This window comes from Bos indicus, chromosome 13 (genome assembly GCF_029378745.1).
Source record: "Bos indicus isolate NIAB-ARS_2022 breed Sahiwal x Tharparkar chromosome 13, NIAB-ARS_B.indTharparkar_mat_pri_1.0, whole genome shotgun sequence".
NCBI lineage: Eukaryota > Metazoa > Chordata > Mammalia > Artiodactyla > Bovidae > Bos > Bos indicus.
Window position 1 is genome coordinate 18,018,130 of NC_091772.1, and position 24,206 is coordinate 18,042,335.

At 38.8% G+C, this 24,206-nt stretch overlaps 2 protein-coding genes across 7 annotated transcripts in view; one reads left to right on the top strand and one right to left on the bottom strand.

Annotated features, from left to right (window-relative positions):
• LOC109567913 (protein adenylyltransferase SelO) overlaps positions 1-18,318 on the top strand; it is a 33,002-nt gene extending 14,684 nt beyond the window's left edge. For 2 of the 6 annotated variants that reach the window (XM_019972971.2, XM_070802007.1), the window contains 9 exons: positions 1,600-1,683; positions 2,449-2,578; positions 3,582-3,626; positions 3,727-3,808; positions 3,914-4,006; positions 6,915-6,994; positions 8,028-8,071; positions 12,115-12,194; positions 18,025-18,318. In XM_019972971.2, the coding sequence (XP_019828530.2) occupies positions 1,600-1,683; positions 2,449-2,578; positions 3,582-3,626; positions 3,727-3,808; positions 3,914-4,006; positions 6,915-6,994; positions 8,028-8,071; positions 12,115-12,194; positions 18,025-18,147 (761 nt within the window). In that variant the 3' untranslated portion in view covers positions 18,148-18,318. The other 4 variants (XR_002182136.2, XM_019972974.2, XM_070802006.1 and 1 more) reach the window with 4 other exon arrangements.
• Positions 18,319-20,271: 1,953 nt separating this feature from the next.
• APBB1IP (amyloid beta precursor protein binding family B member 1 interacting protein) overlaps positions 20,272-24,206 on the bottom strand; it is a 75,341-nt gene continuing 71,406 nt past the window's right edge. The window contains 3 exon segments of the mRNA XM_019972969.2: positions 20,272-20,739; positions 20,741-21,078; positions 22,720-22,823. Coding sequence (XP_019828528.2) covers positions 20,568-20,739; positions 20,741-21,078; positions 22,720-22,823 — 614 coding nt within the window. The 3' untranslated portion in view covers positions 20,272-20,567.

The window sequence follows — 24,206 nt, forward strand, 5'->3', positions numbered from 1 at the left end:
TTTTAGCAAAAGAGAAACAATTCTCTCATGTTTAAAATGATTTTGAATGGAACAGATACACAAAATAGAATAAGCATCCTTGATTTGATAGGGGTATTGTTACCTGTAAAGCTTTTTACCCTTGTGAGTATATATTATATTAGGTCTTTTAAAAGCTTTTTTTAAAAAAAAAAAAAAAAGAAAAAAACCTTAATCATAAAAGCACTATCTGCGCTTATGGTAAAGAATTTAAAATATACAGAAGTGCCTGTGAGTTCTGTCTTCCAGGATATTCTTGATCTTCCAGGATCATTAGTAATGATTTCATCTCAATTCTTCTAGACTTTTTTTGGATGGTATTCATACATCTATAAAAACAGGGCTGGCTTGTGTGTGTTGTAAGCCATTCACTGTGTGGGGTTACACTGGAAGGAATATCTGCCTGAACTGAGAATGCTATGCTATGCTAAGTTGCTTCAGTCGTGTCTGACTCTGTGCAACCCCATAGACGGCAGCCCACCAGGCTCCCCTGTCCCTGGGAGTCTCCAGGCAAGAACACTGGAGTGGGTTGTCATTTCCTTCTCCAATGCAGGAAAGTGAAAAGTTAAAGTGAAGTTGCTCAGTCGTGCCCGACTCTTAGCAACCCCATGGACTGCAGCCCACCAGGCTCCTCCGTCCATGGGATTTTCCAGGCAAGAGTACTGGAGTGGGGTGCCAAAAGCAAATCATATATATACTAAGATCTCTGGCTAAATACCAAAGAGGATTCTCACGTTGCAAAACCTCTTGAACTCTGCCTTAATTACATACTCACTATGTCTCACTTGGGATGGGTTGGGGTGGTGAGCAGGGAGGTGTTTCAGAGTTTTTGCTTTTACGAATTATGCTGCAGTGACCACAGTGCAGCTGTATCTGAAGGTGAGTTTCTGAGGATAAACTCCTGAAAGTGGAATGGCTGGATTAGAGAGTATATATATACTGAACACTTTGACAAGCTGAGTCATCCTGCTCTGATAAAGGGTGAAACCGTCTACCGTGGACACTGCTGCCACCACATCCAATTCTCCTACATTAGGCTGGTGTATGCACGCCCAGCCTCCCTCCTTCCCCGCACTCTGCCATGACCCCCTCCCCTAGGAGGTCACACTCCCTCCCCACTCTGCTGGTGGTCTGCAGCTAAGGACTGTTAGTTATGGGGTACATGGATATGTACCAATATGGATATTTTTACCTTTCCCCCACTCTTACAACTTTTGAAACTTAATGTTACTTTAGTAGTCTCAGTTGCATTCCAAACTACATATATTTTCAAATAAATGCTAGAAATTCAGGACAAATGAGAGGAACTTTTATTTCTTGGGGCTTTTATTCCTGTAGTATTTGAAATCTTTGGGGAGGGGAAGTATACAACAAAAGGCTAAATTTAATTTTAAAATACAGTTTTAATATATATTAAGCTACTTGACTTCACCAGTTAAACTTTCAATTGATAAACTGATTTTGTTTCATTTCTAAAACAGATGCATCTTCATGACCTCTCCTATTCTGTATAGTTTTATACAGTTAAAAATGCTTTATTATTTTATTATCATGCTTTTGGCATTTTGTTGTTGTTGTTAGGTGTTTGTAATACTGATAACTTCAGTTTGTTATCCATTACAATTGACTATGGTCCATTTGGTTTTATGGAGGCCTATAATCCAGGTATGTATGATTTATATATATATTCTTTATTTCACTAAAAAAAATTATCACTGGTTTATTTTAGATAAACCATTATGGCTAACACAAGGCTGAGGTAGTAGAAAGAATTGGGTTCATTGATTAAACAGTTGTGTTATGTGCTACTCAATCTTCCAGGTGCCACAGGGAGATAATATTGAGTCCTCAAAGATGGGAACTCCCATCCATGGGTGGTGCAGAGATTAGGACTCTGAGCTTTCACTGCCAAGGGCACAGGTTCAATCCCTGGTCTGGGAACTAAGATCCCGCAAGCCCCTAGGAGTGGCAAAAAAACCCAGAAAGCCAAAAAATTACTTATTAAGAGAAGATGCCATGAAGGGAGGAAGGGCCTTCATTGTCAGACAGACATGAGTCTGAACTCTGGCATCTGATCGATCCTTAATCTGTGCCCTTGGTCAAGTAATTTAACCTCCCCCTTACTAATCTGTTATAGGATCAGGGTTGGGGAACATGCTATTGAGATGGAGTGTGAAGTACATGTGATAACCCAGAAATTCTTGTAGGTTAGAAATGTGTGCCTTTATTAGGCAAATATTCATATTTTAAAAGATTTTCATGAGCATGGGTATTAAGTATTTACATTACTCTTGAGTTAAATGTTTAAATGTCAGAAATGTTTTTATCTAATAAATATAAATTCATTAAGTTTAAATGTAAACTTAAAAATGAAGAAAGAACTATTATAATTGTCATCATTGTAAAACGGTTGTTTTTTGTTCTAAACAGATTTTGTACCAAACACATCTGATGATGAAAGAAGATATAAAATAGGAAATCAGGCCAATATTGGGATGTTTAATTTAAACAAGTTGTTACAAGCACTAAACCCATTATTGAATCCTAGGCAAAAGCAACTGTGAGTAAACCTAAAATCTACTAATTAAATCAGTGTGAAAATATATCTGTATAGTGATCACTTTTTTAAAACCAAGAAACATTTTAAAAACAATCTTTAATATTTAATAATGAAGGCTTCCAAACTATATGTATGTTTATATATATATATTTTTTTTTTGGGGGGGGGAGGGTACATTGTTGGCCTTTTTCCATACTTATAAGGATAAAATGTTCTCCTATTTATTGTTTTTTAGGTGTTGTGAAATCATAGTTTATTTCTTCTTTGATCCAAAGGTTATTTATTACTGTTTTTCTGAATTTCTAAGTAGTCGGGCTTTTTATTTAACAGACATATATAGGCTATTCACATTGATTATAATAATTGATATATTTTATTCCTTCTGTTTTATGTTGTGCATTATCTTTAACTTTCCCCCTACTTTCCTTACCTTTTAATGATTTGAGCAGCTCACTCATTCCTCCCCCACCCCACCCACTTTGATTTGGAAACTATTACATTTCCCAACCCCCACAGTTATCTTCCCTTCTCTGCCACTTTCTCTACTGTTAAAAGAGAACAAGTTTTTCAGATATTTTCCCTCACTAAACATCTATTTGTGTGTTATTTTCCCTTCCATCCCATTCAGGCAAATAAAATGTCATTGTACTGAGTGAGGTATCTAATGCATTGTTTGGGGTTTAAGATAAGTTTTAAAATACACCAGATTCTTTTGGTATTATGGAGACATATCAGCATTTATCCTCTAAGCTAATTGTATATAGTGATATTTCAGGAGTGACATGATTTGACCTGTACTGTCTTCAAATCTTTGAGACAGTAAATTTATATGGACAATTTTCTCTAAGATATGATATATAATTAAATTACTAAAATAGAATCAGTAGACATATCGAACATTATTTAATATATGAGAAGGTTCACTTTGTTCACATAAAATGTAACTCAAGAATGTGAATATTAAATTCAGGTTTACCTATGCTCTCCTTTCTTCTCCCTACAGTGCCACTCAGATCCTTAAGGAGTATCCCGTTCTTTACTATACAAGGTTCGTTTGTTTGAACACATATTAAAGCATCCTGCTTGGTTTGAGGGCAATTCTTAAAATAGTGAGAATTTTAATAACGAATTGGCGTTTTCCCTTTTAGATTTAGAGAACTGTTCAAAGCCAAATTGGGATTACTTGGAAAAAGCGAGGGTGATGATGATTTAATTGCATTTCTCTTACATGTGAGTTTATTATCGTTTTATCTTTTTTTCCTGATTAACATTTGACTGAATACACTGTATATTCTTGGAATGACTGAGGTTGCTAAATGTAATTATTTTCATTAGCTCATGGAAAAGACAGAAGCTGACTTTACAATGACATTTCGGCAGCTCAGTGAGATCACTCAAAGCCAATTACAGGAACTAGTCATTCCTCAGGTATTTATTCATGCCTTTTGGCTTTTTTCTTAACTCACTTTTCTTTAACAGGTTTGATAAGGCATAATTTACATACCCTAAAATCCCATTCATTTTAAGTGTACAATTCAGTGATTTTTAAATAATGTGCAGATTTTTTGCAGCTATGCCACAGTTCAGTTTTAGAGCAATTCCATCACTCTAAAAGATCCTTTGTGCCCATTTGCAGTGAATCCCTTTTTTCTGCTTCTGTTCTCAAGCAACTACTAATCTTCTTTCTGTCTCTTAAGATTTCCTTTCTAGACATTCTCTGTAAATGGAATCATATGATATGTAATCTTTAGTATCTGGCTTATTTTTGAGGTTCACCCATGTCATAACCTATATCAGTGGTTCTTTCCTCTTTATTACTTTTAAGATCTCTTAAGTATATCTTAAAATATTATTTTCTGTTTATTACTTTATAACTCCCTTATAAGGATAGACCACGTTCTGTTTATCCAGTTACTAGTTGATGGACATTTGGATCATTTCCATTTTCTGGCTATTGTGGATATGGATATTAACTAGAAGTAATGCTCAAAATTCTCCAAGCAAGGCTTCAACAGTACACAAACCAAGAACTTCCAGATGTTCAAGCTAGATTTAGAAAAGGCAAAGGAACCAGAGATCAGATTGCCAACATCTGCTGGATCATCGAAAAAGCAAGAGAGTTCCAGAAAAACATCTACTTTTGCTTTATTGACTACGCCAAAGCCTTTGACTGGGTGGATCACAACAAACTGAAAAATTCTTCAAGAGACGGGAATACCAGACCACGTGACCTGCCTCCTGAGAAATCTGTATGCAGGTCAAGAAGCAACAGTTAGAACTGGACATGGGACAACAGACTGGTTCCAAATTGGGAAAGGAGTACAATATACAAGGCTGTATATTGTCACCCTGCTTATTTAACTTAAATGCAGAGTATATCATGCAAAATGCCGGGCTGGATGAAGCACAAGCTGAAATCAAGATTGCCGGGAGAAATATCAGTAACCTCAGATATGCAGATGACACCACCCTTATGGCAGAAAGTGAAGAACTAAAGAGCCTCTTGATGAAAAGTGAAAGAGGAGAGTGAAAAAGCTGGCTTAAAACTCAACATTCAGAAAACTAAGATCATGGCATCCAGTCCCATCACTTCATGGCAAATAGATGGGGAAACAATGGAAACAGCGACAGACTTTATTTTCTTGGGCTCCAAAATCACTATAGATGGTGACTGTAGCCATGAAATTAAAAGACACTTGCCCCTTGGAAGAAAAGTTATGACCAACCTAGACAGCATATTAAAAAGCAGAGATATTACTTTGCTGACAAAGGTCTGTCTAGTCAAAGCTATGGTTTTTCCAGTAGTCATGTATGGATGTGAGAGTTGGACTGTAAAGAAAGCTGAGCACCGAAGAATTGATGTTTTTGAACTGTGATGTTGGAGAAGACTCTTGAGAGTCCTCTGGACCGCAAGGAGATCCAACCAGTCCATCCTAAAGGAAATCAGTCCTGAATATTCATTGGCAGGACTGATGCGGAAGCTGAAACTCCAATACTTGGATGCGAAGAACCGACTCATTGGAAAAGACCCTGATGCTGGGAAAGATTGAAGGCAGGAGGAGAAGGGGACGACAGAGGATGAGATGGTTGGATGGCATCACCGACATGATGGACATGAGTTTGAGTAAACTCCGGGAGTTGGTGATGGACAGGGAAGCCTGGCGTCTTGCTGTCCATAGCGTCACAAAGAGTTGGACACAACTGAGCAACTGAACTGAACTGAACTAACCAGAAGACTCCTACTTATTATAGATTTTTATAAATTAGATCTACTTATAGGGTGTGAATCTTTTATATTGATCATTGTTTTTATTATTTTCAGATAAAAACATAGCCATATTTTTAAAAATTTGTTTCTTCATTATATTTTATGATCTTTTCTGTGTTAACCAAAGAAATATATACATATATACACACATAAAATTATGTGTGTATATATATATATATATATATATATAGTACTCACAGGTGTGAAATAGCCATAAATTATGTTTTTAGAAGTGATTTGAATAAAAGAATGTCTACTTATACAGTAAAATATTAACTATTAAGCATCTTGGATATAATTTTAAAATTAGAAATGATTTGCCTATCAGAACTAATTATCATATAATGTGTAGAAAACTGACACAAAGTAATGTTAACGTGATCTGAACAAGTTCTTGACAAGTGTTAATATTTAAATTACTGAATATTGGGAAAATCTAGGAGAGTAGATCATAACGCCTTTATTTAATAGTTCATTTCTGTGTCTTCTGAATTTGAAATTTTTTCAACCCCATAACACTTAGCTAGAGCTAATTGCTTATTTCTGTTCCCTTAACCATTATGTATATTTCTGTAACACTTCTAAAATGGCACTGAAGTATCTGTTTACACATTTTCCTTTTTAAAAGCAGAGGCTATGTCTTATTAATTTTTATATGCTTCCCAACTAACATAGTTCCTAACACATAGCTGACATAATGAATTGATAGATAAATAAAAGTTACAGATTAAATTTTGAAAGTAAATAATAAATTAAGCAAGTTAAGCATTAAGCAAGTTCCCTATTTAAAGGAAGGGTTTTGATAAGTATTCACGTGTAATGTCTATTTATAAGAACTCTGTATATTTTTTTATTTCTTTTAAATCATTCCATGACATGGATTTCCATGAATTAGAATTTGAGTTGAATGTTATATAAAGAAAAGGAAAACACTGTTCCTTTTTACTGCTTCTGCTTGAAATAGAGAACCTCAAAAGAAATCTGGATGTTATAAATTATTAATATTGGAACGTACAATTTAAGGAACATACAGTTAAAATAAGCAGTCTATTACTGTATTTTCTCTAGGAATTCTGGGCACTGAAAATGATCTCAAAGCACAAACTCTTTCCTGCCTGGGTGTCCCAGTACCTTTCGAGACTCAAGAGGTAAAGTAACCTAATCTTACTTCTTGAAAGAGCATGTAATGTGTTACTTTAGCATCATCAACCCATCAGATTCCTCACTTCCTTTCCATTTTCCAACACTTCCTTCTAACTCCCGGGAAGTCTGCTCTGGATGAGGCGTGTCTGCTAACATCTCACCCACACTGAGAGCACCCCCTCTGTTCACCTCAGCTCTGCTAACACCGCCCAAGGACCAACCCCCTCAAAGCCTTGAAGCTCTGGAGAGAGCCCACCAGGATTTCATCCAGTGTCTCGTAACTGTCCTCACATCTTCTACAATTGTCAGAAGTTGCTCTGCTTCATAACCATCACAATGAATCGGAAGCAACAAACAGCAAAGAGTATGCAGTTGTAGGTGGCACACGAAAAAGTTGAAGAGGGAGACCACAGCATGCACAGAAGCAAATAGCCTTTCACAGTTTAATGACAGCTGAGGGTTTTCATAAAGCTGACCGTGAGTAACAAAGAACAAGTTATTTTCAGAAAACTGTGTTTAAGATAAAAATAGGTGCCAGGGAGTTTAAATTCTTTTTTTAAGACAAAATTATTTTTTTTAATTGGTAAAAATAAAACTTTTGGGCTTATCTCAAATAACTAAATCGGCTTCCCTGGTGGCTCATACAGCAAAAAATTTGTGGGCAATGTGGGAGGCCTGGGTTCATTCCCTGGGTTGGGAAGATCCCCTGGAGAAGGGAATGGCAACCCACTCCAGTGTTCTTGCCTGGAGAATCCCATAGAGAGAGGAGCCTGGCAGGCTACAAGACCATGAGGTTGCAGAGTAGGATACAACTGAGTGACTAAGCACAGCACAGCACAAATAACTAAATAAGGCATTATTTTATGTATTGTTTAATCAAACAGTATTTTCTGTCTTCCTTTCAGGTACTGATTCAGTGTAATTAAAACTTTTTCTTTTCAATATTTGTCTTGTGAAATAATATTCACCCTTTTGGAAAAATGATATGATTTGGGGAGACAGTGATTAATTCCGTCCTTTGTTCTGTTCATTTTTTAGTAACATCAGTGACTCAGATTCTGAAAGAAGAAAAAGAATGACAGGTAAGTAATCCTTTTGATTTTTTTCATCTTTAAAGATTCTTATATAAAAGTGATAAGCTTTGGAACCTGGGAAGTAATTACTTGAGGGAACTGAATTTGTTGTTTTGCTTTTAACTACAGTAACTTTAGATGAGTGTATTTTCATAGAGCTGAAGTGTCAAATAGAAGCCTTTCTGGTTTGAGCAGGTGACTTAGTTTGAGTATGATACCCCTGCTTTCAATACATTTGCCGATTGATGTTTAAATAATATGGTCTTCAAAGATGGTGGAGAGACAAGGAAAATGATGTGGTTTATGGCAGAAAGAACATGAGTTTTAGAATCTGACAGATGACTCTCATCTTGCCACTTTTTTTGCTGTATAATATAAAGTTTCAATGCTCTCAGCTATTTTTAAAGGGGGAATATTTTGTAGGAATGTTGTAATCGTGAGTAATAATATTTGTAAGTTATCTTGTTACAGTGCCTGGGCCTTAATACACATCCACTAAATGACGGAGCTAAAAAAAAAAAATCACCTTTATATACTGCTTTCAGTTTACCATGCAACATCATGCTTGGTAAAAGAAATGGAAGAAAAAAATGGAAGTTAGTTCTTTCTGCACTGTGGGCTCTAAAGGATCAAATAAGTTAAGACAGAAGGACTCCAGTCCTGGAGAGGAGAGCTAGTAAGTTGGTATCATCAGGGCGGCTGATCCATGTGGATGAAATAAGGGGATGCTAATATCCCACATTAAGTTAGTGGATGAGATTGCTTCTTGACTCAGGACATCATTGTAGAAATAAAAGCAAGCAGAGTTTTTACAAGGAAGTGAATAACCTATTTGGGGCTCAGCATGGGTTCAGTTGCCAGGCACTTATGTACATTGATGCAGTCATACAGAATTTATAGGGAAGCTCAGTATGGATACTCTCAGCAATTAAGAGAAAAAAAGAAATTGAAAGAAGAAAATATGCCTGACAGGGAGGCCTGGCGTGCTGTGGTTCATGAGGTCACAAAGAGTCAAACACGACTGAGCGACTGAACTGACTGACTTTAGGATTTGGATTTGTTTGGTCATGACAGGATGGATGAGATGGTAAAATGAAAGATATTTAAGTGAATTCAAGGCTGCAGCTTTGAGTAAAAGAAATAATTAAGTGTTGAACAGTGTACTTTTAATTTCCACAATGAGCAATGGTCAAGTTCCAGACCAGATTTTACAAATGTATGGAATTAGGTAGCTCTTCAAAGAATTCTATAAGCAGATCTACAATTTTCTGATTTCAGATAGTTTGTATGTGTATAATTTGATCCAAGCTACTTCTGTTTGCAGCTGCAAGTCCTAGTATATTTTAACAGTATTCCATTGCCAGGTTTCTATAGTGTTAAGATTGTCAGACTTTAAATTGGGTGAGCTAATTTAAGATAACTACTTTTAAGATAACTACAAGATAACTACTCCCTCTGCCTAAGCTGACTGCTTCCACAATTTTCTTTGCATGCCAATTTCCTTTTCATCTATGGACTGTATATATTTATTGTATGTATGTGTTCTTATTTTAAAAGGGTTCTCTATGAATTCTTTATGTTTTTATGTATTCTTTAAAATTTGGAAAATGCAAATTTGTAGAAAGAATAAAAACACTTCCATCACTCAAGCACAACTGCTATTCACTCTTTGATGCATTTCCTTCTGGTCTCTCTTTTTCTGTGTGTATTGATTATGAGAAAATATTGTAGTAATCATATTATGGTATAATTTTAGATCTTTTTTAACTAAAAATATACATTTTTCTTACTTCACCCTTTATAATGTAACATTTTTAGTGACTGCATAATGTATCTTTGAAAGGATGTGTATTGTTTCACTTCAGTTCAGTTCAGTCGCTCAGTCGTGTCCAACTCTTTGAGACCCCATGAACCACAGCACACCAGGCCTCCCTGTCCATCACTAACTCCCGGAGTCCACCCAAACCCATGTCCATTGAGTCAGTGATGCCATCTAACCATCTCATCCTCTGTCGTCCCCTTTTCCTCCTGCCCTCAATCTTTCCCAGCATCAGGGTCTTTTCAAATGAGTCAGCTCTTCACATCAGGTGGCCAAAGTAATGGAGTTTCAGTTTCACCATCAGTCCTACCAATGAACACCCAGGACTGATCTCCTTCAGGATGGACTGGTTGGATCTCCTTACAGTCCAAGGGACTCTCAAGAGTCTTCTCCAACACCACAGTTCAAAAGCATCAATTCTTTGATGCTCAGCTTTCTTTATAGTCCAATTCTCACATCCATACATGACCACTAGAAAAACCATAGCCTGGACTAGACGGACCTTTGTTGACAAAGTAATGTCTCTGCTTTTTAATATGCTGTCTAGGTTGGTCATAACTTTCCTTCCAAGGAGTAAGTGTCTTTTAATTTCATGGCTGCAGTCACCATCTGCAGTGATTTTGGAGCCCAGAAAAATAAAGTCAGCCACTGTTTCCCCATCTACTTGCCATGAAGTGATGGGACCAGTCTAAGATGCCATGGTCTTAGTTTTCTGAATGTTGAACTTTTTAAGGCAACTTTTTCATTCTCCTCTTTCACTTCTTCTTCACTTTCTGCCATAGGGGTAGTGTCATGTGTATATCTGAGGTTATTGATATTTCTCCTGGCAATCTTGAGTCCAGCTTGTGCTTCCTCCAGCCCGGAATTTCTCATGATGTACTTTGCATATAAGTTAAATAAGCAGGGTGACAATATATAGCCTTGACGAAGTCCTCTTCCTTTTTGGAACCAGTCTGTTGTTCCATGTCCAGTTCTAACTGTTGCTTCCTGATCTGCATACAGGTTTCTCAAGAGGCAGGTCAGGTGGTCTGGTATTCCCATCTCTTTCAGAATTTTCCACAGTTTGTTGTGATCCACACAGTCAAAGGCTTTGGCGTAGTCAATAAAGCAGAAATAGATGTTTCTCTGGAACTCTCTTGCTTTTTTGATGATCCAGGGATGTTGGCAGTTTGTTGTTTCACTTAGTTACCTATTAATAGGTATCTATGTTGCTTCTCAGAGAAGGCAATGGCAGCCCACTCCAGTACTCTTGCCTGGAAAATCCCATGGATGGAGGATCCTGGAAGGCTGCAGTCCATGGGGTGGCTGAGGTTCGGACACGACTGAAGTGACTTAGCAGCAGCAGCAGCATGTTGCTTCTAATTTTCCATAATATAAATAATGCTTTTGAATGTTTAAATTTGTTTCCAAAGACTACATTCCTAGAGAAATAGGATTACTTGGGTCACAGGGAAGTTCTGTTTCAGAAGTTGTTTTCCAATTTAGATTATCTGTCATGTCTTGGCAGATATTTAAAACCAAGTTGAAATGGAATTTGTATGTTCTATCCATTCAAGTAACTCAGAAGAATGCTGTTGAGAATCACAAAATGGTGATATCAGGAGTCCTCTCTGAATTCCCATTATGCCACTGGGGAAAAACTTGCCTCCTCTCCACCCACTTGATAACTTATTTTGGAAAAGGTTCACCTCAAATAAAGACATAGTTTCTGCAGTGTCCCAGTATTATAATACTTTTTAGTATGAAAAATGCATGGTTACTGTAAAAAATATAAATTTACAGAGAGTTTTGCTTGCATGTAACCCATCCTGTTTGTCATTGGCAACATCAGCATTAAACAGTCTTAGAGTCAGACCTTAATTCTGTTTGAAGATGTTAAAAGCAACAAATTTTTTCCTTTCTTCATGTGGGCTACAGGATGAATTTGCTACTTTCTCTGCACTGTATAAAATGCTTAGTGAACTGAACATGGTGAAGAACCAAATCGATGAAGCACTGAGAAGATAAACCATAATATTGTTCATAATGCTAAACAAAGGTTTTTCTGTGCCACAAGGTCAGAATACTGTGCATTATTTGTAAACAATCAGAATTGACTGACACTGATCATTGTTCTCATTTGGGCCTTCCAGCAAAGTTCTTAAAGGTTATCTCATTTCAGTGGTAATTTCTTGTGGCCTGTGTGGACTTAGTAATCATTGTTCCACGATGCACCTCTCCCTCTTTGTTTAAGCTGTTAATCCTAGATATGTGCTGAAGAACTGGATGGCAGAATCCGCAGTGCAAAAAGCAGAAAGGAATGATTTTTCAGAGGTAAGGTCGTTGACTTTTCTGGACTTATTTTTTTTCATTTTTAAATGTATCATCTTTTAAACACACTTATTTTTTTTTCTTTGCAGACTTACTAACCACGTCATTGCTAGCACTAGCTTCCCAGGATTCTCATTGCCTGGTCTCTCTTTCTGTTTTCAGTGGAGCATTTTCTTGTATTTCAAAATTTATTCTTTAATGTGTTTAAAAATTTTAATATTCATTTGATATCACATACCTACATTATTTGAACTCCTGAGGGTCTGGGTCTGCTAGTCACTGTTCACGTTGGGGGTTTTGGATTTTAGTCTCAGAAATCTGGTGAAGCCTGATTTGAGCATCTCTCCAAAGGGAGTTAGGTTTTGTTTTCACCAGGCTTCCATGGCTCTAGTGACCTGGGTCCACTGAAATGAGCCTTGACATCCATGAAGATGAAGGTACCATCTACACTCTTCAGCTTGGATGAATCTCACATATAATATTAGCAAAATAACCCAAGGAATGCATATAATGTGTCACCACCCCAATTTCATGTAACACATGTAAAATCATACGTTTTTAGTGATACATGCATATATAATAGAAGTAACAAAAATGAAGAGAGATCATAACGTCACCTTTGGTCGGTGGTTGCTTAGCAACAAGGAGGAAGTTTGGGTTAGGGAAGGATACTCAGGGCTTGAGCCATACGGGAAGCATTTTATTTCTGAAGCTGAGTAGAGGGCACACAGGTGTTTATCATTCTGTATACCTTCTGTGTCTTAAATATTTCCTAATTGTTTAAAAATGCATCACACACAATGTATTTTTTGGAAGAGGAATGGGCCTGGCACTCGTGCTGTCGCTCTTTGGGCCTGCAGACACTGGTGATGGTCACGGCCCTCTCCTGCCCACATGGGTCACAGCCTCAGAATCTTCATCACAGCGTACTGGGTAGCCACCACAACTCACCAGAGCCGGCATGACAGAACTGTTCTTGCCATTTCTGATGTGGAGCTTGCATTAACTTTTCATTTCAGTAGTTCAATTAGCCTGACAAAATACAGGTTTTCATCTTAGAAAATAAAATATTTTAAAGTGTAACCTTCTTAGAGTATTAGGGAGAAACAAAGAGAAAGGAGTTGTCGGTATTATCTTTAGATAAATCAGTCTAAGCTGGGGAACTAAACAGTGTTTAATAAGGTGTTTTGTTGACTTGTTTTGCCTTCCTTCCCTCTCTTTTGTTCACTCCCTCTTTTCTCTCTCTCCTCAAAATTATATTTAAGTAAGGATGCAGTGTCCACCGTGGGAGGGGAGGTGTCTTCCTAGGCTCAAGTAAACATTCAGCGTCCTAAGATTATTACAGGCTGCTCTTGGCCCTACTTGATTCAGAAAGACATAGGACAGAAGCACAGCTTACCAGCAGGCACCAGCAGGCTCCTCTTTGCAGTTCTCGCAGTGTCCCCACAGGCAGGCAGGGACAGTGGTAAAGCTCGGGTGCAGGAGGACACGATCCATGCTGGGAAGACGCAGGGGTGGCCCTGGCTGAAAAGTCGCATGTTCCACATAAACCAGTGGCTCCTATAACTCCATGGGCATAGTTTCCAATATCCCCGCAGAGACCTGCCTTATCCCACACGTCCTCACACTCAAGGAAGCCCGGCGTTCTCTCAGGTGTTTACAGTTCTCCCAGGCCAAGTGTTGTCAGTCACGAGCCATGTTGTAAGGTGATACAGTGGACAAACCACTTAGCAGGTTATTAGGAAACAGACCCAGAAAGTTAACCAAGGGTTAAATTCTCATTGCAGGAAAAGAAGAAGATTCTGTCAAACCTTTAGACCTATAACCCTTGACACATACCTCTTGTGTTTACCTTTCTGCATCAAACATTTCTTGAGAATCCACTCTCTGCAAGGTGCTGTGGAAAAGTATAAACATATATTCAGTTCAGTTCACTTCAGTTGCTCAGTCGTGTCCGACTCTTTGCGACCCCATAAATCGCAGCACACCAGGCCTCTCTGTCCATCACCAACTCCCGGAGTTCACCCAGACTCACGTCCATCAAGTCAGTGATGCCATCCAGCCATCTCATCCTCTGTCATCCCCTTCTCCTCCTGCCCTCATCCCTCCTAGCATCAGAGTCTTTTCCAATGAGTCAACTCTTCGCATGAGGTGGCCCAAGTACTGGAGTTTCAGCTTTAGCATCATTCCTTCCAAAGAAATCCCAGGGCTGATCTCCTTCAGAATGGACTGGTTGGATCTTCTTGCAGTCCAAGGGACTCTCAAGAGTCTTCTCTAACACCACAGTTCAAAAGCATCAGTTCCTCGGTGCTCAGCCTTCCTCACAGTCCAACTCTCAGATCCATACATGACCACAGGAAAAACCATAGCCTTGACTAGACGAACCTTTGTTGGCAAAGTAATGTCTCTGCTTTTGAATATGCTATCCAGGTTGGTCATAACTTTCCTTCCAAGGAGTAAGCATCTTTTAATTTCATGGCTGCAGTCACCATCTGCAGTGATTTTGGAGCCTAAAAAAATAGTCTGACACTGTTTCCACTGTTTCTGCGTCTATTTCCCATGAAGTGATGGGACGGGATGCCATGATCTTCGTTTTCTGAATGTTGAGCTTTAAGCCAACTTGTTCACTCTCCACTTTCACTTTCATCAAGAGGCTTTTGAGTTCCTCTTCACTTTCTGCCGTAAGGGTGGTGTCATCTGCATATCTGAGGTTATTGATATTTCTCCCGGAAATCTTGATTCCAGCTTGTGTTTCTTCCAGTCCAGCGTTTCTCATGATGTACTCTGCATGTAAGTTAAATAAGCAGGGTGACAATATCCAGCCTTGACGTACTCCTTTTCCTATTTGGAACCAGTCTGTTGCCCCATGTCCAGTTCTAACTGTTGCTTCCTGACCTGCATACAAATTTCTCAAGAGGCAGGTCAGGTGGTCTGGTATTCCCATCTCTTTCAGAATTTTCCACAGTTTATTGTGATCCACACAGTCAAAGGCTTTGGCATAGTCAATAAAGCAGAAATAGATGTTTTTCTGGAACTCTCTTGCTTTTTCAACGATCCAGCAGATGTTGGCAATTTGATCTCTGGTTCCTCTGCGTTTTCTAAAACCAGCTTGAACATCAGGAAGTTCACAGTTCACATATTGCTGAAGCCTGGCTTGGAGAATTTTGAACATTACTTTACTAACGTGTGAGATGAGTGCAATTGTGCGGTAGTTTGAGCATTCTTTGGCATTGCCTTTCTTTGGGATTGGAATGAAAACGGACCTTTTCCAGTCCTGTGGCCACTGCTGAGTTTTCCAGATTTGCTAGCATATTGAGTGCAGCACTTTCACAGCATCATCTTTCAGGATTTGAAATAGCTCAACTGGAATTCCATCACCTCCACTAGCTTTGTTCGTAGTGATGCTTTCTAAGGCCCACTTGACTTCACATTCCAGGATATCTGGTTCTAGGTCAGTGATCACACCATCATGATTATCTGGGTCGTGAAGATCCTTTTTGTACAGTTCTTCTGTGTATTCTTGCCACCTCTTCTTAATATCTTCTGCTTCTTTTAGGTCCATACCATTTCTGTCCTTTATCGAGCCCATCTTTGCATGAAATATTCCCTTGGTATCTCTGATATTCTTGAAGAGATCTCTAGTCTTTCCCATTCTGTTGTTTTCCTCTATTTCTTTGCATTGATCGCTGAGGAAGGCTTTCTTATCTCTTCTTGCTATTCTTTGGAACTCTGCATTCAGATGCTTATATCTTTCCTTTTCTCTTTTGCTTTTCGCTTCTCTTCTTTTCACAGCTATTTGTAAGGTCTCCCCAGACAGCCATTTTGCTTTTTTGCATTTCTTTTCCATGGGGATGGTCTTGACCCCTGTCTCCTGTACCGTGTCACGAACCTCATTCCATAGTTCATCAGGCACTCTGTCTATCAGATCTAGGCCCTTAAATCTATTTCTCACTTCCACTGTATAATCATAAGGGATTTGATTTAGGTCATACCTGAATGATCTAGTGGTTTTCCCTACTTTCTTCAATTTAAGTCTGAATTTGGCAATAAGGAGTTCATGATCTGAGCCACAGTCAGCTCCTGGTCTTATTTTTGTTGACTGTATAGAGCTTCTCCATCTTTGGCTGCAAAGAATATAATCAATCTGATTTCGGTGTTGACCATCTGGTGATGTCCATGTGTAGAGTCTTCTCTTGTGTTGTTGGAAGATGGTGTTTGTTATGACCAGTGCATTTTCTTGGCAAAACTCTATTAGTCTTTGCCCTGCTTCATTCTGTACTCCAAGGCCAAATTTGCCTGTTACTCCAGGTGTTTCTTGACTTCCTACTTTTGCATTCCAGTCCCCTATAATGAAAAGGACATCTTTTTTGGGTGTTAGTTCTAAAAGGTCTTGTAGGTCTTCATAGAACAGTTCAATTTCAGCTTCTTCAGCGTTACTGGTGGGGGCATACATAGACTTGGATTACTGTGATATTGAATGGTTTGCCTTGGAAACGTACAGAGACCATTCTGTCATTTTTGAGATTGCATCCAAGTACTGCATTTTGGACTCTTTTGTTGACCATGATGGCTACTCCTTTTATTCTGAGGGATTCCTGCCTGCAGTAGTAGATATAATGGTCATCTGAGTTAAATTCACCCATTCCAGTCCATTTTAGTTCACTGATTCCTAGAATGTCGAAATTCACTCTTGCCATCTCCTGTTTGACCACTTCCAATTTGCCTTGATTCATGGACCTAACATTCAGGTTCCTATGCAATATTGCTCTTTACAGCATCGGACCTTGCTTCTATCACCAGTCACATCCACAGCTGGGTATTGTTTTTGCTTTGGCTCCATCCCTTCATTCTTGCTGGAGTTATTTCTCCACTGATCTCCAGTAGCATATTGCACACCTACTGACCTGGGGAAGTTCCTCTTTCAGTATCCTATCATTTTGCCTTTTCATACTGTTCATGGGGTTCTCAAGGCAAGAATACTGAAGTGGTTTGCCATTCCCTTCTCCAGTGGACCACATTCTGGGAGCTTTTAAACTAGCAGGTGAGATTAGATAGGTTTAATATATGTTATCCATACTTTTTAAATTGAGGTATAGTTGGCATGTAACATTTTATTAATTTCAGGTGTACAGCATAATGATTTGATACTTGTGTATTTTGTGAAATGCTTACCACAGTAAGTCTAGTTGACATCCATCGCCATACATAGCTACATTTTTTTTTTCTTGTGATGAGGACTTTTGAGAGCTATTCTTTTTTTTTTTTGAGATTCTCTAAGCAACTTTCAAATATACAGTACAGTATTATTAACTATAGTCACCATTCTGTATATCCCCATGACTTAATTATTTTATAACTAAATGAAAATACACATTTCGATCCCAGAATTTATTGTTGAAAGAGGTGAGTTCTTTGATGCCTCAGTTTACGTCACAGGGCAAAATTGCAAATGAGGAAGCAGCGTCAGTTGGAATCCATACCCTTGATCTGGAAATAGTGTAAATCACTGACATCCTCTTATTTTTATAAATGTTTTAGAAAATTATAATTCTCTTAATGCTGTGAAGGAATTAAGAAATGATCAGGATGTATACGTATTCTTCGTGACACTGTACATATTCACTCTCCTGTTTTAGCAAAAAAACTAGTACCTAAGGAACTTTCTGTGGAACAACAGAAATCGTAAGTAACAGCCATAGTTGTAATGAAACAGAAAATGTTTAAGCAGCTTCATATACATTTAAAATTTACCTAGTTGTTTTGAAAATTTAGAAAATTCATAAGGGTCCTAAGTAAGAGAATCTGTATTTATCTAGTTTAAATTGTTTCCCAGGTCCACCTCCTCCAGCAAGTTCTCCGCCATCCTTTCCAGAAGCATTCTGCAGCTGAGAGAGCAGGCTATTCCTCCCCAACTCCTTCCTGGGCCAGAGATCTCAGGGTTAGCTGCTCATCTTAATTTGGGGCAAATCAATTAAGGAATACTTCTGTCATCAAACCCAGGATAGAACAATCTATTTGATAAGTTCTTAATGACCACCTACATTTTCTTGACAATATTGCACTCTATAATAATGGTAATGTATACAAATATTTTTTTAACCAAATAAACTTGGCCTATTCTCTGGAACATCTTTGTGATCGTTTTTGTTTTAATTAATAAATTTAATAAATAATAAGCCACCTGAGTTATTTTCAATAACTAAAAAAAACATATGACAGTCTTTTAATGAATTTATAAGTTTTTTCTAAAACTAGCAACCTAACACCATGTACCTAGAAATTTGAGTTATATCAAATAATATAATTTAATCGTACTCCTCAAGCTTTTTTCGTCTATTATGGTAATTTCAGTCATTTACCAAAATAGAATAGTTTAATGAACCTGATTTTACCAATCTTACCAATTTTACCAATCTACCAATAAATTCAACCAATTTATTATCAATGCATGATCAGTCTTGCTTCATTTATACCCTTACACACTTTCCATTTCTAGTTATTGTTTTCATTGAAGTAGAATTTACATATCCCCAAGTATTTTAAAGGAATTCTAACATAGTTTCACTTAATCTATGAATATTTCTGTATCTCCAAACATTAATGACTTGACACATATGTATAATACCTTATCACCTTAAGACACTTTTCTGTCTGTACATAAACTGAATAACAAATATTCAGTGATCAATCCCTAACAGGCGTTGAAAGAAGGGATTTAACTGGTCACTGATCATGATGCATATCTGTTACTTTTATAGTGATTTGTGGGTTGAAAACCTAACAGCAAAGTTTGTACTCCATATAATTACTTACTAGTTAAAACTAATTACTGGTTAAAACGCTATGGCAGCATATACGAACCATGTTGGGGGTCTAGTGTTATTTAACTAAATTGTGCTAATTGCAACTTGTGCAGGCAGAACTATGCAAAGCAAGGGCTGTCTGGACCATCTACTTCCAAGTGTTTTCATTTACATCCTGTAACAAAGGCAGGGATAGAGAGAAACAGAGCATTCAACCTTTTGGTCCACTAAAACTGCCTCAATATTTTGACCACAAAATCAGCTAATTCTCTTCTGTAGTTTTTAAAAAATATATATCATCTAATACTAAAACTCAAGAACATTTTAAAGTTTGCATTTTTATATTTCTGTATGTTTGAATTGATGGTTTGGGGGTCTCCACTGAAGCCCGTAATAAACACCTCTCTCCCTCTCCCTTTCTCAGTCCCCTGGTCCTGCTCTCTGAGCCCTTCCTTTCCATGGCCATTGGTCCCAGTGTTTAGGAAAAACTGAGTGCACCTTACCAGGTTTAATGATTAAATATTTTGGTCTGAAAAGCTGAATTTGCTTTTTGTCTTAAATGTCAATTTAGAGCTTACTTTTATCCAAATAGTAAAATATCAGGTTAATCATCTTCCTTAAGTAGAAAATAACACATTAATTATTATTTTCTACCCACTTTAAGAAGATTTTGAGGTGTTTTACGTTTAAAAAGAAAATAAAACAGAACCATGGAAATAAAACTAAAAAAATCTAAAAGGATTCTCAGCCAATTAGAAAGAGGAGATAAGGGTAACAGGAACTTAGGATAAATTGGTTATTAAAATAGCATTAAGTTTATCTGAGGGAAAACATTCCACATTGAAGAATGATTGTCTATTCCTGTCTCTAAATTTTTATAGTAATTTATAGCATCATAACAACTTATAGCAAATAACAGTATAACAGAGAATCCAAAAACTATCTAAAAAGCTTCCCCTTCAACCAATTACTATGTTATTCAGCCACTAGAAGACCAAAACCAAGTTAGGGTATGTCCAGGACTTAGGGTATGTCCAACCAAACAATGAAATCTCAAAGAAACTAAATTCACTCTACGTCTCCTGGTTTTTTCTTTCTCCTCTTTCGACTTTTCTGAAAATCCTGGAGGTTACTGAGGCAGAGATGGAACATATTTCGAAGATCAACAAGACTTTAGAAGGCCTAGGATTTGTAAAAGGTCAAGTATATATTATAAAATAGGATTGATATTGCACTAGATTTATACTGATATTTCTAGAAATACAATTTTCAGATAAAACATTTTAAACTTTTATTAATTTGATGGTTCAGAACAAAAACGGAAGACAAAAATCTATCGAGATGTAAATACACAGAAAAGAACGTACATTGACGTAGATAGTCTCAATTCTGTGCAGGTTAAGGATTACTAATGTACTTGAGCAACTGGGAGAAGTTTACATTTGCATTTCCAGTCTGAATACGTCAATACTGTATCTAAAATGAACATGATGTCATGGAAACAAACTAGCAAAAATGCACTTCAGGTTAACAATGTTACGCCCATCACCCAAAAGTATTTCTAAGCTTCCCTTTAGGACACGTTGCCTCTCTTCTTCTGCAAAGCTTTCATGAGATCCGACATGAAATCTTGCTCCCCGCCTCCCCCGCCCGGTGGTCCTGGGTTTTCCTGCCTCTTTGGCGGAGGCGGCGGCCTTTTGACGACAACCGGGGGCGTCCTCACGGATTCGGGGGCGAGGGCGGGTGGGGGGTGGCGGCGGCGGCGGCAGATCCTCCGCAAAAGACGGCGGCGGAGGAGGCACGAAGTCCGGGGGCGCGTCGTTAAAGTCGGGGGGTGGCGGGGGGAGTTCGTCATCCTGCAGGGGCGGCGGCGGCGGCGGGGGCGGCGGCAGGAAGTCGTCGGGCGGGGCGGGGAAGCGAGCGGCCGCGCCCTTGGCCTTGGGGGGCGTCCCCGGGCTGCCACCGCCCACGTCCGAGGACCGGCGCACGGGAGGAGGGGGCGGGGGCAAGCTGGACTTGGGAAGGGGCTGGGCCCTGGGCGCTCCGGGGTCGTGGCTGCCGAGGCCGGGGCCGGGCTTCTTGTCCTTCAACAAAGCGACAACAGCGTTATGCTTGTGACCACAGGGCCGTGCGGATGTGACATTTACCTGGACAGCTGAGTCTGCGGATTTAGGAAGCATCTGTCCCGCCCCCCAACCCCCGCCAGGGGTGGCCCCCAATCTCTCAGTCTTGAGACTCCAGGTCGTTCCTGAGCTCTGTGAGCACGTCCCTCTGTGCTCTGGGCCACAGAACGACTCCAAATGCCCTTCAACAGGATCATCAATAATAAAACGTTATCACCTGGTGCTGATCTACCTTGTATTCCCTACATGGAAGACTTTGCCCTATTCCACAGGTATTTATTATAATACTAATAACGTATCTTCTAGGAACTGCTCGATACAAGGTTGCCAGTGTCTTAGAGCTCTAGTGGTACAGAGTTTAGTTTGGGGTTACCTCAGTCTTTACCCTTGTTTTTTCAGTTGCTAAGTCCTGTCCAGCTCTTTTGGGACCCCCTGGACTGTAGCCTTCCAGGCTCTTCTGTCATTGGGATTTCCCAGGCAAGGATACTGGAGTGGGTTGCCATGCCCTTCTCCAGGGGATCTTCCCCACCCAAGGATGGATCCAACTCAAGCCTCCTGCTTGGCAGTTGATTCTTTACCACTGTGCCTAGAGAAGCCCTGCTAGGGTTGTAGGCGTACACAGATACATTTTTCTTGGTCTGAGTTGAGCTGGTTGTGAAATGCAGTCGGCAGGAGCGGGCGTCTGAAATTCCTTTGCTCCTCTACCACACATACACAAGGGCTTCCTTCCCAGGTGGCCCTTTTAAAGACTTAATTTTTTTTCAAAAATTATAAGCAGCTCAATAACTATATGACTTGTTTCCACCACTGGCTGATGGGACAAAGTAAAAGGGGAGAGTGAGGTGGGAAACTTCTGAAGGTACATTTATAGTTGGTTTGAGTCACATATAAGATACATATTCAGTGCAACTTGTATAGTCAATTGAGATGTTAACAACTGGACTAGTAACTAAATTATAACTTGTAGCTAAAATTTTAGATTTAAATAACTCTTCATTATATCTCCTCTACTGAAAAAAAAAAAAAACCAGTTATGGAGAATGTTATACAAATTTGGCTATTATTTTCAAATGTGTTTTATTCTCCATTAGCCTGAAGATGTACGTAGAACATTAACAGAAAAATACAAAATGCATATTTTACAGTGGAGCCTTATCAGTGGTTTGGGGCCCAGTTAGCATTTAATAAAGGGCTTCTGACTATCACACTGCTCTAAGTTATTCAGAAAACAATAATTTAAAATCCCAAGGGTTTAAAATGTAGGTGCCACTTTCAGAGAGGGCTAAAACCACTTGAATTAAACAAACAAAAATCACTTCAGTCAAAATAAGTGTAGCTAAACTAAAAATAGTTACCAATCCTCACTATTAAAAAAGATTCTTACATTTTCCTGAAGCTGTGTTGGTTTTAATTTTCCTTTCTAGCCTATGTAATTTTAAGATAATATATATATGGAGCAATTGTCTAAATCAAATTATAGTGACTTGAATTGTTGGAACTGTATTTTTTCTTTTTTAAAGAAGCAGTTACTTGAACACAGTGTAGAATATGGGCCTACAAGAGACAGTCTGATAGAAGTGGGTCAGGTACCCCCAGTCTTACCTTGGTGGTTTCAAGCTGTCTCCAGTCTTCTCCGAGAGCAGTATTCATAGACTGTGTTGCCTGGGGGAGCTGACCATTGGCTTGGGTGGTGCCTGTTTTAACTCCTAAGAGGCAGAGAAGAGTAGATAATGGGGGAGGGAAAGTTAGGAGTATGGAATCAATAGATACAAACTATTGTACATAAAATAGGTGAGCAACAAGGAGTTACTGTATAACATAGGGAACTATATTCAGTGTCTCGCATTATAATAACCTATAATGGAAAATAATCTGAACAGAAAACTGAATCCCTTTGCTGTACACCTGAAACTAATACAATATTGTAAATCAACTATACTTCACTAAAAATAAGAATAGTCGGTGAGGTATTTGCAACATTCTTGAGAGTTAATCTGAAAAGATAAAGCAGTTTGTCTCCAAAGTGAAAGGATTCACAGGTACACAGGGTTTACAAAAAAATCTGAGCTTCTATCACAATACTTCATAAGGTTCAGCAAAACATGCAGGGAAGTGAATGCTTTCTACAAGCCACAGAATCTGGATTAACTGGGGTCCCAAACAATAGTATGTTCTGCTTTTAAAATCCTTTTGGTAACTGAGGAATAAATTTCAAAAACCTCCCTTCTAAAAGAATTCTTCCTGTGGGTGATTTTTCCTGAAATGGATGTATCTTGGTTTGCACCATGCTGTGTACAGAAACAACTTTTGAACGTTATCCTCAACAAAAAAATACTTTGGGCACAAAAACAGTAGACAGAGGGGACTGAGCAAAATGTACAAACCTTGAATATACCCTACCATTAGGTTTATTTTCCCCAGAAAGTTCTGGTATGTGCTTCTTTTCCTGTCTTTTTTATTTGCACTTTCGCACAAGTGTGCCTAGCTGAGGTTTCACAGTTCTAAGAGAGTCAGTCAGAGAGAAGCAGCTGTGTGTTGATCTCCGGCTCCTAAGAGGCATCCTGGGGTGGGGTGGGGGGCAGGTGGGGTGGGGATGGGGGGGTTGCAGGTGGCTGCTCCTCCCACAGCTGAACTGCCTCCTAGCCTGAGACATGAGGTCTCCCATTTGAGCGCATCTGAGCTTGCCTTAGCTCTCTGCTCAGGACCAGCTCTTCTGTCAAACATTTATGAAATGACTGTGTGCTTCCTTCTTCACATATTTTCCCAATATTTTGAAAAGCCCATAAATCTACAGAACAACTCAAAGAAGGTCATTAAGCACTTCAGGAAAAGGGGAAGAAGGGAAAGTTTGATACGGACTCAGACACTTCTGCTGTCTCCAAGTATCTGCACAAATTATTAAATACAACACGAAAAAGCTGCACAGGAGAGAAGCTGGACAGCGCCTTAGCTAAGCGGCCAGAGTGAATGTTCCCAGGGGGCCACAGACACCACAGGCTTCCAAAGGCAGCACCCCGAAAAGGACCCAGCAGCTCAGTCCTGCCCCAAACGCGTCACTTGAGATGAGTTATTAGGAAACATCAGACACA